This window comes from Hemicordylus capensis, chromosome 10 (assembly GCF_027244095.1).
Source record: "Hemicordylus capensis ecotype Gifberg chromosome 10, rHemCap1.1.pri, whole genome shotgun sequence".
Lineage (NCBI taxonomy): Eukaryota > Metazoa > Chordata > Lepidosauria > Squamata > Cordylidae > Hemicordylus > Hemicordylus capensis.
This window is the reverse complement of record NC_069666.1, coordinates 27,771,796-27,786,272: the sequence shown is the minus strand read 5'-3', so window position 1 is coordinate 27,786,272 and position 14,477 is coordinate 27,771,796. Positions and strand designations below refer to the sequence as shown.

At 43.0% G+C, this 14,477-nt stretch overlaps 1 protein-coding gene across 5 annotated transcripts in view; it reads left to right on the top strand.

The window, feature by feature from the left end:
* VPS13C (vacuolar protein sorting 13 homolog C) overlaps positions 1–9,798 on the top strand; it is a 136,403-nt gene extending 126,605 nt beyond the window's left edge. For 4 of the 5 annotated variants that reach the window (XM_053272123.1, XM_053272121.1, XM_053272120.1 and 1 more), the window contains 4 exons: positions 4,316–4,407; positions 5,696–5,819; positions 7,337–7,426; positions 8,006–9,798. In XM_053272123.1, the coding sequence (XP_053128098.1) occupies positions 4,316–4,407; positions 5,696–5,819; positions 7,337–7,426; positions 8,006–8,107 (408 nt within the window). In that variant the 3' untranslated portion in view covers positions 8,108–9,798. Of the gene's footprint in view, positions 1–730; positions 2,361–2,753; positions 3,649–4,315; positions 4,408–5,695; positions 5,820–7,336; positions 7,427–8,005 lie in introns of those variants that run through there. The other variant, XR_008311401.1, reaches the window with a different exon arrangement.
* Positions 9,799–14,477: the final 4,679 nt, after the last annotated feature.

Sequence of the window (14,477 nt, the reverse complement as noted above, 5' to 3'; positions counted from 1 at the left end):
TCTTCCTAAGAAGGTGTGTTCCAAAGGACTGCAAACTTCAGTCCTGTATGACCCGAAATTGTTCTATTATTGGTGTTTAGTTGGCTTATCAAAAAGTATCAACTTGCTCTTCCTGTGATTCAAGCCCCAGTGTGGTGCAGTCAGTGGCTCAGAGCAGGGAGATGGTTTCAGCCTCCGCTCCGCCATCAAGCTCATTGGGAGACCCTGGACAGGTTCCTCCCTGCTTAGCCTAACCTGCTCAGGTATGGCTTGGAAGCTGAGCCTTAAGTTAAAAGAAGAGGGGCTGGAAACAGATATGACACATACTTTCTCGTTTAATTCGTGTGTCTTGCTTTTTTGCTTTACTCTTCTGAGGAATTATCTTGCATCATTAATTACTACTTTTTTAAAAAAAAAACACCTCTAATTCCACATTTCCATGAAACATTTCTTGTTTAATAATAATTTGGAGATGAAGAGAAGTTTCCTTTTTGAAGGTATCAACTTGACTGGAGATTCATTTTTAGCTTTTATAGAGACCTACCAAAAAAGGATTCCACAGGAGTTGTTTCTACTGTGCTTTAGTTAGTATGCCTCTGCTTTACTGTTCTCATATATACACACATGTGTGTGTGTGTGTGTGTGTGTGTGTGTGTCTTTGTCTTTCACTTTGCACTTGGTCTTCCTGCTTGTGAAGCTCAGTTCCTAACACGCTTCTTCTTTCTTCCTCTCTCCCACTATGCATATGCAGCAACAACAGGAATAATGGAGTCTGCATCTCTTTCCTTGATTGTACTTCATCATCTCTGTCTGCCTTGGTTTATTTTAAAATAAAGGGTGCAATGCTTTGAGTCTTTTATGACATTCAGTGTCTTCTCGCAACCCCTTTAAGTATTGCTGGTACTAAACTGCTCATTTCAAATTATATAGAGAGAATTTTCTGTCCAAATTGTGTGGTGATGAGGAGAACAGAATCCTACAGAGCATTTTTTTTAATGTCCCAATTATTCTGAGCTACTCTTGTATCATTCTGTCTAAAGAAATACTTATGGCATGCATATCAGCTTTTCACTAACACAAGCATCAATGTGGGATATATTGGTTTAAAATATTTTTATTATAAAACTACCGTATACATCAAAAACTGCACATCTGCCTTGGACAACTCCAACTGGCCACCACAATTTCAAAACTTGCTTTCCTCATGCTTTGTCACCCATATGAAAAAGACTGGAATTGATGCTCGCAATGTATCTTTATTGTACTGGAACATGTTGTGGGAACTATTTTTTTATCAATATATGTATGTAAATATATATTTATTTATATAATTGTAACTGTACTCCGGAGTGGCTCTCACTTGGCAGCTGGTGAGAGAGAGCTCACTTCTCCTGACAAATGTTTTCAAGAAATCATAAAAATAAAATTAAGGCGGCGTGGGTGTGGGGTGGGGCTTGAAATTGGTGTTCTGTTCTCAAATGCATTCTTTATACTTTTGTTTGCATAATACCTCCTGCACCCTCTGTCTTCTGCTGGGGTCTTTTCCTTTTTACCATGCCCAGGGACTCCGACTCCTCTGTTCTCCCCCCCCCCCCCGCCGCCTTCCCCATACCACCCACTACGACCCTTTTTCTTAAGATCCATTATGAAGAAGAGTTTGAGAATATATTGCCCGCTTTCTTATGTGACTTTAGTTGGTCCTGATAAAGGGATTAGCTTGCTGCTATTTCAGGACGTTTTTTTCTAACAGACCAATACCACCACTGCAGGTTTTGAGGGTTTCCATGGAACTTAGAGGGCCACATTGTGTAAGATAAATTTTTAATGTGAAATCTCTTCTGTGTTGAGACACCTGCTGTATGTGATGCGTGCACCCGGGTCTGCATTTCCCATCTGTAGATGCAGCAAGAATTCCTGATTGTACACGTGGCAGAATGGATACATGCGTACCGATCCCATGTGCCAGAGTAAAAACAGGATGCCCAGATGTTGGCTTTTCCTTCATGGCAACTGACGATATGTGCACAACTTGCCTTCTGTGATCCAGAAGGGCACCCAGCCTCAGAAAGGAGATCATTATGATCATAAGCCCTTTGGGGACAGAAGTTTGCTGGTGCTTCTATTTATTTCCCTCCTAATGTAAACCTGTAAATAGAAATATTTGACCAATGTATGGGGCAGGGTCATCATCCAAATTCTTGTAGCTGTATTGTTGGTGATGGTCTTCATTGATCAGCAGCAGTAAAGCTTTGCAGGAAATGGAAAGAATAAAAGCCCTCTTCAGATGTTATACAAAGGGTGATCTACCAGCCGCGGAGCCAGCTGAACGGCGGCCTGGGTCTGGCCCCGCTCGGTGACCCCCTCCAGTTATTCCCGTGCGTGTGGCTCGGAACCCAGAGCGAACTCCCCCCCTCCCACACATGGGCTGCCGAGAGCCCGGGCAAATTCTCTGTTGGTTATTTCAGGCAGTGCTGGCTGCCTGATAGGATGTTTTCCCCTTTCTCATCCTCCAGAGAAAGAGGGGGGGACATCCTATCAGGCAGCCAGCACCGCCTGAAATAACAAGCTGAGAGCTTGCTTGGGCTCTCAGCAGCCCGGGCCATGCCCCCTTTGTGTGTGACATCACACAAACAGCCTGATAGGATGTTTCCCCCTTTCTCTCTCTCTGGAGGGAGAGAAAGGGAAAAACATCCTAACGGGCAGCCAGCGCTGCTTGAAATAACCAACAGAGAGTTTGCCCGGGCTCTTGGCAGCCCATGTGTGGGAGGGGGAAGTTCGCTCTGGGCTCCTCTGGAGCCTGAGCCACAGGGCTTCGGTGGCCCTTTTCATTGGCAGCCCGGGTTCTTTGAACCCGTTTGCACAATGGTGGCTACGCCCCTCTGCTCTACTCATGTGGAGCTCCTAAAACAAGGCCCAAAGTCCCGACCCAGCCCTGTTGGTCATCCCGGTCAGCACCCTGATCATGGTTAGAGCAGCGCTCATCTGAAGTGGCAAATGCCACGTCCATGATGGTGGGCACTTGCATGCTAGGGAGGCACAGGCCCACACCGCCTGATCATGGAAGCACCCACCATCATGAATGCAGCATTTGCCTCGTCAGACAAACGCCGCCCTAACCCTGAGCTCCTGACAGGGATGACTGCCACAACGGGACTTCCAGCCCCATTTCAAGCCCTCTACTTTTGTCGAACATCTTTGGCATAATGTCTGATTAGTGCTAAAGACTAAACATTTATGTTGCATTAAGAGAAGGAAGGCAGAGAAAGATCTTGCAGGATAGTGGCATTTTGGGCAACGCCTTGGTCTTGGAGCATCAGAAGCGTCAGTCTAGAATGAATCCTGTTAACAAATGTGTGTTCCGCCTTCATATACATTCAAGGTGGATTGTGATGGTGGTTATCATGTGCTGAAGTACTTGTTTGTTTTTAAAAAGGACGTTTGTTAGGCCAGCTCAAATACAACCTTCTGAAAGCAGTGTCCTGTTTAGTCGTTTCTGGTGCTGACCAACTAAATGCTGTTCTTGTAAAACTTCCATTTGCACTTGTACAAGCGAAGCCATTCTTTGCAGATTACAATTTTTTATGTATTATACAATCTTTTGCCTATATATTTGAAGAAGTACTTCAGGCTTGTGAAAATAAAGTTCTGACCTGAGGGGGAAATGATGAATCCTGTCTGAATAATTGTCGCAGATTCGGCCACTGGCTGTTCTTTCTCTTTGAGTGGCTGCACACAGTTCTGTGTATGTGTGGTGGCCTCTGGTTGTTGGACTTCTCTAAAAAGCAATACCTGTCCAAGAAGGGCATGACATGTGATGGTTTAATGTTGGGGTTCTCCAACTTGGGTCCCCCAAATATTGCTGAACTGCAGCTCTCATTATAATGGAAGTTGTAGTCCAGCGACTTCTGGGGACCCAAGTTTGAGAACCCCTGGGTTGAATGTAATTTTTCTTGTCCTTTTGCTTTATGCAATTCATGGATATATTGTCTGTAGGTTTGATGCACTTCCAATATATGGCCCAGTTAGGGATAAGTACCTTCCATTTGCCAAGCTGGGTCATGACGCAGATGATTATGCATCTTATTTCTTTAATGTTAATATCGGCAAGGAATTCTGTTCAGGACTCCAAGCTGCGATGCAGATTTGACCAGCCCCCAAACAATAAATGCCCTGCCTGGAACAAAACAGTGGTCATGATCTGTGTTTCGTGGGAGAGCTGCTACTTCTAGAATTCAAAGTCTTAGAAACAGATGTATGAGGTGACATTTTCATTTAGGATGAGAAATAAGTGGTTTTGATTTAAATAATCTCTTCCCCCACCCTGGTCCCATTCCAGAATTCACATATCAAGAAGCTAGCAGGAGAGACCTTCAGATTCCACTGTGCTGTCCCAGGAGGCAAAAAGGCACACCTTGTCATCACCAACAGGTACTATTGTGAGAGCAGAACTTGGAAGTTCTGCCACTGACATTTGTTCCCCCCTGCTTTCTGATGTAATCAAAACAGATGTAATTTTCAAACAGAGGTTAAAAAGAGGTTTCCACTGAGTCCCGCAATACAATCCTGGCAATTCAAAGAAACTCTTTGTAAAACAGCAGCATTCACCACTTGATGAGCTGCAAGTAAAGAACGTGAAAATCTCTCTCAAGTTGCCTCGGCTGAATTAGCATCTCTGAAGTAGCTTTGGATTTGGTTTACCTACAGGTGAAACTCGGAAAATTAGAATATCGTGCAAAAGTCCATTAATTTCAGTAATGCAAATTAAAAGGTGAAACTGATATATGAGACAGACGCATTACATGCAAAGCAAGATAAGTCAAGCCTTAATTTGTTATAATTGTGATGATCATGGCGTACAGCTCATGAAAACCCCAAATCCACAATCCCAGAAAATTAGAATATTACATGGAACCAAGAAGACAAGCATTGTAGAATAGAACAATATCGGACGTCTGAAAAGTATAAGCATGTATATGTATTCAGTACTTGGTTTGGGCCCCTTTTGCAGCAATTACTGCCTCAATGCGGCGTGGCATGGATGCTATCAGCCTGTGGCACTGATGAGGTGTTATGGAAGACCAGGATGCTTCATTAGCGGCCTTCAGCTCTTCTGCATTGTTTGGTCTCATGTCTCTCATCCTTCTCTTGGCAATGCCCCATAGATTCTCTATGGGGTCAGGTCAGGCGAGTTTGCTGGCCAATCAAGTACAGTACACTGTATACTTTTCAGAGGTCCGATATTGTTCTGTTCTACAATCCTTGTCTTCTTGGTTCCATGTAATATTCTAATTTTCTGGGATTGTGGATTTGGGGTTTTCATGAGCCGTATGCCATGATCATCACAATTATAACAAATTAAGGCTTGACTTATCTCACTTTGCATGTAATGCATCTGTCTCATATATCAGTTTCACCTTTTAATTTGCATTACTGAAATTAATGGACTTTTGCACGATATTCTAATTTTCCAAGTTTCACCTGTAGAGAGAGGGATGCACACACCAGTGTAAAGACATGTGGAAATATCCTAACGTTAGTTCAGCCATAGTTGCAGCTTAGATGTCATCATAGCCACAATATTATTCTAACTTTTGGTCATTTATTTTGTGCTATCTGCATGGAGAATACATTTACATACTGAGAAACTTTTGCCAAACACTGTAAATGTCTGTTTGCTAAGGAGAAAATACTAATGTATTCTTGCGTCTTCATCTAGGAGAGTGATGGTCATAAAAGAGGTGGAGATTCTAGGGCATTTAACAACAGACTGGGATTGTTTATATGAAGATTTTACACGTCCGCCTGCTGTGCATGGAAATGAACTGCAAATCTTTGTTAAGGTAAGATAAATGTTTCTATGGTCAGAAGCCCACCCTGGCAACTACAGCAGTTAAGTTACAAAAGGCAGAAAGAGGTACTACCAAGGATCTGTTAGTTTCCATCTGTAAAATTAATTGATGGCAACTCCACCAAGCTTCCAAAAATCCAACTGTGATGGTTTTCTTCATGATCTGTAGACCCGATGTAATCACTCGAGGCCTCTCCAGGTGAAGCGATTATAGCATGAGAAATGAGTGAGATATGTGATTCAAGACATCTTCCTACAAATCCTGCAAGCGCTTGAGGGAGTATAGAAGTTTCCCATCTCTCAAAATGTACTGTATTACAGAATAAATGTTGTTGTTTCCCTGGGATTTGGGGGTATTACAAGGTAATGAGCAGAAAAAAAATATTTTAATCCTTGGTAGTAGTCCTAATATTCTAATCATTTGGTTCAGTCTTGCAGTTCTCAGTGTATAAATAGGGCAGGGAATATTTCCATAGCTATTTTTCTCCGTAAGTAAATGATGGCCTGTTTTGGGAGGTCATGACAAAGGGAATCTTGCATCCTTTTTAGCCTACTTTCCAGTAGGCTTATGAGATCACCTGGCATTCTGTGTGTGTCCGTATGTGTATCCATCCATGTGTCCCCCCACCATCAACTTCACAACACCTGGACCAATATGAACCAAATCGGGTACAGTTGTAGGGACACCTCAGTGGTGTAGTTTGTGGTGATGTCATCCACCCCCATCCAAGATGGCGGATGTTTGAACCTTTGAGGTGCAAGTGGGCTAACTTGTGAACCACTTAACTGATTTGAACCAAATTTGCTACAGCTGTAGGGACACATAGAGATGTCCTAATGGCGGGTGGGTGATGTCATCCACTCCAATTCAAAATGATGGCCACATGAACATCTGAGGCACAAGTGGTCCAATTTGTAGATGTCTAACCCATTTGAACCAAATTGGGTACAGTTGCAGTGAGTGACACACAGGGACACCTCAGTGGCATAGTTTGTGATGATGTCATCCACACCGATTCAAGATGGCGGACACGTAAACTTTGGAGGTGCAAGTGGGCTATCTTGTGAACTGCTCAATCAATTTGAACCAAATTTGCTACAGCTGTAGGGACACATAGGGACACCTCAACGGTGTAGATTGTGACGATGTCATCCAACCCAATTCAAGATGGTGGATGTTTGAACATTTGAGGTGCAAGTGCACTAACTTGAGGACTGTCTAACCTATTTGAACCAAATTTGGTACAGTTGTAGTGAGTGAAACACAGGGATACCTCAGTGGTGTAGTTTGTAATCGTGTCATCTACCCCGATCTAAGATGGCGGACGCATGAACATTTGAGGCACAAGAGATCTAACTTGTGGACCTCAATTTGAACCAAATTTAGTCCAGTTCTAGAGACAGTGAAAGAAAAGTAGGCTGATTAGTTCTTACTAGAACCACTTGTTTAATCGTGGTATGCAATAACATTTTTCCAGCTCTTTCAAATGTCACTGCTTTTTCCAACAGGACCAGGGGCTTCTTGTGTTCCACAAAAAAGGCAGCCCAGGACAGGAGTTGTCACGGAAAATCCAGCTCAAGGATACGACTTCAGCAAAGGTAATGGCATTGAAACTGCTGCTTGGCCCTCTTTAATGAATATTTTGAGTGCAAGCATGTTCCTAGCACCAGCTCAGTACTAAAACACTGGTATTCAGTACTGAAAGACTGTTGCTTTTGAAAGCATGCCTTCACAAAGGTCCTGAGTCATGTTGGTCTCCATGCAGCTGGTCTCACTTGTATATCTACTTTGCTCTCTTAAATTGTGTTCAGGCAGGAAGATGGGGTGGGTTTCCCTGTCCCCCATTACTTAAGTTTTAAAATCAAGAAATTGGGAGTCAAGAAGAGGAACTGCTAGTTCATGCCCAAGCACAGTGACAGATCCCAGGGCACTGAGTGCTTGCTAATATGGAAGGCAATTGCATACTTTCCTACCTACTCTGGGTTGGAATTATCTTCATTCGTTGGTCCAGGCTGTTTCTCTTTGAGCCACTCTGACTCTGTTCTGTGAAGATGTTTCTTGAACTCAAGTGAGCTAAGTTCAGTTTTTCATTTCCCTCCAGGAATGTTGGTCCAGTTTCTGAGTGAAGATTTTTGTGACGTCTCGTAGCTAATAGTGAAACATACTTTGTTTTGCAGAGGATTGGCCGTGCTATTGAGGAAGCTCAGGCAACAAGGCACCAGCAGAAGTTGGTGAAACAAGCATCTCTGAAGTTAAGCAGTCCACAGACATCATCTTAAGAGAAATGTCCCTTTAGTTCTGGTGGGTTTCCAAGAATGAATTTTTCAGAAACCATGGGGATATATCTGCATTTGTGGTGTTTTTCTGCTTTTTCCAAGCTATTCAGACCATTCTTCTCCCCAAAAATTATTGCTTTACCATACTGAATACTGTGTTTATTATTCATACATAACATTTGTGGAGACTAACACTTCCTTCTGCCTTAATCAACAGTATCACCAAATATTGAACCAAATATTTTAATTTTAATAAATTTTATCCTCCTTTCAAATCCACTTAGAGTATACTAGGATGGGTTGCTAATTGAAAAATGATTGTGGTAATACTTGAGCTTCTACTGTTCTTTGCATTTTTCTTCAGATCAGAAGAAAATGTGCTTTGAATATTTCTTCCAAAGTTATCTGAAAACTAGCCATGTTTTTTGTAAATGAAGACAGGTAAAACTGCATCCGAACTGCGCAGTACGCATAGTTAGCTTTGGCAACGCTGGGTTTGTCGGCTTCAAGAAGACAGGGTTTGTCACTGCGCAGGAGGAAGCATTTCAAATGCATTGGTGACTGAAATGCACCCTGCATCGTGTGTGTCGGTTGCACAGTAGTGAGCAGAGCTGCAAACTTTCATCTCTGCACTCGTAATGTAACCTTATTTGTGTTGACCATTAACTGTATTACTATAATTGCATTTGATTTTGAATCATATCAGTGGTTGGGAATGGAGATGACAGGCGTCCTGTTTCCCACTGGTGGTCTTGTCTATCTAATATGCTGAAAAATATTTAGATGTAAGTGAACAGATTGGCTTAGGTAACCATTTTCATACAACAAAATCTATGGTTGGTGAAAACATAAGGTAATTTATGCGGCCTGACTGCGTTTAAGTTAAATACAGGTAAAGCCATTCTTGCTGTTTAAGCACTTGAATTCTTTAAGTTTTAGGCTGCCCATCAGCAAGACACATGTCCTTGTGGAGGGCGGTGGGATCTCTGCACTAACTAAACAGTCCACTGTTTACAAGAGACTGTGTGTACTTTTGCAACTGGGGTATTATAAAGCAAGAATGATCTGCACACTGGATAGTAAATCAAGTACTGCTGCTGCCAGATTTGTTTAGAAATGATTTTTGCAATCTAAAATTATTTCATAAGTTACTTGCCATCACAAATGTTTGCCTTATGTAGTTCCTTTTATATATGTTGATTAATTTCACTGTTAGTTTTGTCATAGGTTTAGCATTAACAGGGCCAGAAATTGTAAATGATATTAGATACATTTATACTTGGAGGGTGTTCAGTCCATAATTCCAGAAGACAAAATCTATCAATAAATGGGTTTACTATTTAGTGAAAATTCAGATCTGGTGTCTCTGCCTCATGCATAAATTGGATGCTGCTGTTCTTTGAGTCCGTCCCAAATCCAGAGGAGTAGAATGGTGCAAGTCTTTGCAAAAGGCATTTCCAGAAGCTGATATTGTGCTGCCAAATACTGAATTTTTAGGGCAACAATTTTCCATTGTTATATCTCTAGAGAGAATCTCTGTATAGCATTAACGGTGTTATCTATGACCGTCCAAGAAACTGCAACCCGTTATGGCTGGCACACTTGTGTACAGTAACCATATTTGGCCAGGCATCGTGCAAAATTTACTACTTTGTGTTCTTTCATCATGTGTACAATAAAAGATTTTATATGCATCTGCTTGTGGTATTTGTGATGAATAGTTGATGGTGTTGTTAAACCAATGCACAGCAGAACAGTTTTAAGCAATTGCACTGCAGAATAAGAAATACACTTTTTAAAAAGGGGTTACGTGGGTGTCTTGGGAGCATACAGAGTGTGGTATATGTGTGGTTTGGGCTCCTCTCACCTCACCTCCCTCAGTCACTGTGCTCTTTTTCCAATTGCTTTCCACAAGGTGGTAGTATTTTCTCACTTTTGCCGCTGTTGATTACATCTGTTTGTAGCACTGCTGAAATACAGTATAAGAGCTGATTCAGAACTGTGCATTTTAAAATTGTCAGAAAGTTGTTTCCATTACTAGTAAAAGCTATTCTCTGAGGAAACAATGAGGAATAGTATGCCAGGATGCCTTCTTGCTAATGTTTGTTTTGGTGAAAAGGATTGGTTACTTGGCCATCAGCAGAAATACTTTTAAAAGCAACATACAGACGTAGACAGAACAAAATAGCATGCATTATTATGTGGGATGTGCATACAGACATCTGTACACTTGTACATGTTTTGGGGTGAATGACTGCATCTGTGTACATTTTAAAAGTGACCCTGAGAACAGGCCCCTCAAATGCATGGTGCAGACTGGAAGCGTACAGCGGTGCCTGCGCTCTGCATAGCATGTGAATAACTGTACCTGCATACAGATCTGTACCTGTGCTGCAGACTGTACACTTGTAAAACAAGTGTGAACATGTGTGAATAGGGCTAATATGTCTTCAGTTTTTGAGTATGCTGTGTGAAGAAACATACCTGTGTTTTGGCACATGCACAGCAATTGTTGTGTTCTCGTTCATAATTTGGTTAAAACCTAATCTTGGTTCAGCTTCTTTTCTAAGGCATGACTTCTCAATGGCATGATGAGGCTGTGGAAGAAAACATGGATGCAGTGGTGTCAGATAGTTACCCATTTCCAACCTAAAGACGTGGTCACTTGAAAAACTGGAAGAGACCCTTGACTAGGCACCTGGATAGTGCGTGTTCTATGGTTGGAGCAGGTTCTGTTGGCTGCCAGCTATTTGAAGAACAGGCCTCTTTTGAAAGCAGTTATCCATAGGGTGCATCATTTTATAGAACTGAAAACAAGTAATGGCTTTTTAAAAAAAAAAATAGAGCAATTCATGGAACTAGCTTAAAAACAAACACAAATTCTTGGAGAATCAACCTACCAGTGGTGGCGATTTATTTATTTATTTGTCTGTCTGTCACATTTGTGCACGGCCCCAAACCTTCATTTCTGGGCAGTTAACAATAATGTAAAAACATACACATAGATCTTAGAACAATTTAGGCAATCTAAAAATAAAAAAGAGATTAAAACTTAAAAAATTAAAAGGCTGAAAAAGCTTGGCTGAAGAGGTGGGTTTTCAAATGCTTTTTTAAAATGGCCAGAGATGGGGAGGATCATATTTCAGTAGGGAGCGCATTCCACAGTCTTGGGGCAGCCAAGCTGATGGCAACGAGACGGACCTCCTCAGACGACTTCATTGAGCAGTGGGGCTCATAATGAAGAAGACGTTCTCTTAAACATTAAGCTGTGATAACCAGATAAAACAATACACCTTGGAAGACCAGGTTATGGCCATCTTAACACTCTGCTTGTGAGTTCCCAGAGGCACATTTAGATACCCCTGGAGAAGCAGCATTCTCTGTTAGAGGGACCCTTAGTAGGAACCAGCAAACCATTACGTTCTTTGATTAATATGGGTTCCAAAACAACATAGCAACCACTGTCTCTGCCAGTTCAATCCATTGCATTGCTTGCCTTGCCAGAGGCGAAACCATGTATTCTTTGAAGCCTCGAGTCTCTGGACAGCTGGCCAAAACGAGGAGGCCCAGAGAGCTTATCTTAACCCAGTGCATGGAGCAGTACTTTCCTGAGCAAGCTCTGATTTCCTAGACACGGCTCATGAAGACCTCTTAACATCTTAAGTTCATAAATATTCAGAGTAAGTGGCAGAGAGACCCCCGTCTGTCTTGGAAAATGAGGAGGCTGCACTCCTGTGCGGCAGCCAGGAGACCCTTCCTGCATTTCCAGCAGATCCAGAAATAGATTTTACTTCATATGAAATGCAAAGCACTACAGAAGCAAAATGATGGTGCCCGTATGGGTTGCAACTCGTGTGTGTGTGTGTGTGTGTGTGTGTGTTGGGACTGCGTACTAATTTGTTGCACAGAAGCAGAGTAATATAAAGGAGGAAAGAAATGGAAGAAAATGTAACATGAGAGCAAACTAGGCAGCAGCATGTTCTTAGAATGTGCTTTCCCCAAACATCCAGGTGGTGATCAGAAGATAAGTGGCCATATAATTCATTATGCATGTTGTTCAGCTGGGTGCCTGCTTTTGCAGGTGAGGGGGTTCTTGGCAGTGAATTTTTCCAGGTCAGCGCCTTTTCATCTGAAGGAGGGAGTTTGTGTGGTGAGGGAGGGACCCTTCTATAATTCATGCTAGGGTCCTTTTTTTTTTTTTTTAAACTACAAATGCATGCTTTCTTGAGAATGGAGTATTTTATTTAGAAAATGGCTATCTTATCTTTCAAGGGATGAGTATGGATAGAACATTAAAACTCTCAGGTTCTACCAACATGAATAAAGCAATGCACAAACAGCAGATAAAATGGCAACTAGAAGCCAGAGAAAAGGAGGTGAAGCATCATCCAATGTCTTTGGGCCAAGAGGGTGGACTTTGCCGGGAAGCGAGAAGAGAAGCGACAGTGTCCAGTGCAGATGCCTGGGGAGACACTTCCACTCCACTTAGCCATACTCCCAACATCTGAAGGTAGGACCACTCAGGAGACTAGGCAGGTCCATATGAGAGTGAGGCCAGTGATCTTCCCTATATTTTCCAAGTGGGGGCCACTTTGCTGAAAAGCCTTCAGGGGGAGGGCCTTTGCCCGCTGTGCTGGCCTCCACGCAGTGCTGCACTTTTCTCAGCGCTGGGGGGGGGCCCTCAAAGAGACACGGGGCCCTCTCTTAAGAACTCCATGGGAAAGCGCTGGGAAGGGCTGCACTCCAGCAGCATGCCGTGAAATCTTCCGTGATGGTGCTGCAGGGGCTCAAGTCAAGAGGACTTCCTTGCACTAGGCAAAGTGCAGCATTGCACAAGGAGGAGGGTCAGCTGCACGTGGCATGGCTGGGCTGCAGAGGCTGCTGCTTAATAAGAAACCGGGGGGGGGGGCTGCACGTAGCGGGGCTGCTGCTGGCCCCCGGGCCTCAGCACGAGGAGCACCCCTGGCATCGGCCGTGCTTTGGGGTGGTTGCCTAAAAATGGCATGCGCAATCGAAGCCCATGGCAGATCCGGCCCAAGGCGGAGAATCCAGGAAGGAACATGAAGCACACTTTCCCCCAAGCTTCTCCTGTCCAGGCTTTGCTGAAATGAACAGGAGTTGTGCAAGCACCGCGGCCATGAGGGTGTTTTCTCAGACGCTCGATGGGAGGGAGAGCAAAAGAAGGGCAGAGCAGCCCCAGCTGCGGGCGGGGGGGGGGGGTGGGTGAGCGGTGAGTGTGGGGGCCTGAATAGGGCAGGCAGTGGAAGGTGATTGGGGGGGCGGCTGGTATGCACTGCCTTGAGTCCCTGGGAGAGAAGGCAGTGATAAACATGCACTAGAATATGCATTCGGCAGTCCTGATTATGACTGACTGATTGATTGATTAATTGTTAAATTTGTATACTGCCTTTCATTAAAACAATCCCAAGGTGGTTACTACTAGATAACTACTAGACATTCCTCTTCCCATATTTATTTCATTTAATTTATTATTTATTTAGCACATTTTAATACCTCCCCACACGCAAGTCTCTGGGCAATTCACAATCTGAAAACACAAGAATTGAAACATTGACACAATTTAAACAATTTAAAATACAGATTAAAACGCTTAAAACTATAAACTGAAAAACTTACTTTAAAAACCTTAGTCTCAGAATAGCTGAAGCAAGCATGTAAATCAGGCATCCCCAAACTGCGGCCCTCCAGATGTTGCTGAACTACAACTCCCAGCATCCCTAGACACAATTTTTTTTGTGGCTGGGTATGCTGGAAGTTGTAGTTCAGCAACATCTGGAGGGCCGCAGTTTGGGGGTGCCTGATGTAAATGCAACGTCCTCATTGCCTAGCTTGTGTCGTCGGACTTTTTCTTCCCCCTGCAAATCCCCGGCCACCCCTCCCTAGTCCAAAGGTTAGTTGGCAATTCCCAAACCCAACCAGTGTTAGATCCCTCCTCCCCCCCAGTTGCTCTGTGCTAAAATAATAATAGTAACAACAACAACAAACAGCAAGTGCCGCCTTTGTAAAGAAGCAGATGAAACCGTGGACCACCTAATCAGCTGTTGTAAGAAGATCGCACAGACTGACTACAAACAAAGGCATGACAAAGTAGCAGGGATGGTACACTGGAACATCTGCAAAAAATACAAGCTACCTGTAGCCAAACATTGGTGGGACCATAGAATTGAAAAAGTTGAAGAAAATGAAAATGTAAAAATATTATGGGACTTCCGACTACAAACAGACAAACATCTGCCACACAATACACCAGATATCACTGTAGTCGAGAAGAAAGAAAAACAAGTCAAAATAATCGACATAGCAATACCAGGGGATAGCAGAATAGAAGAAAAAGAAATAGAAAAAATCACCA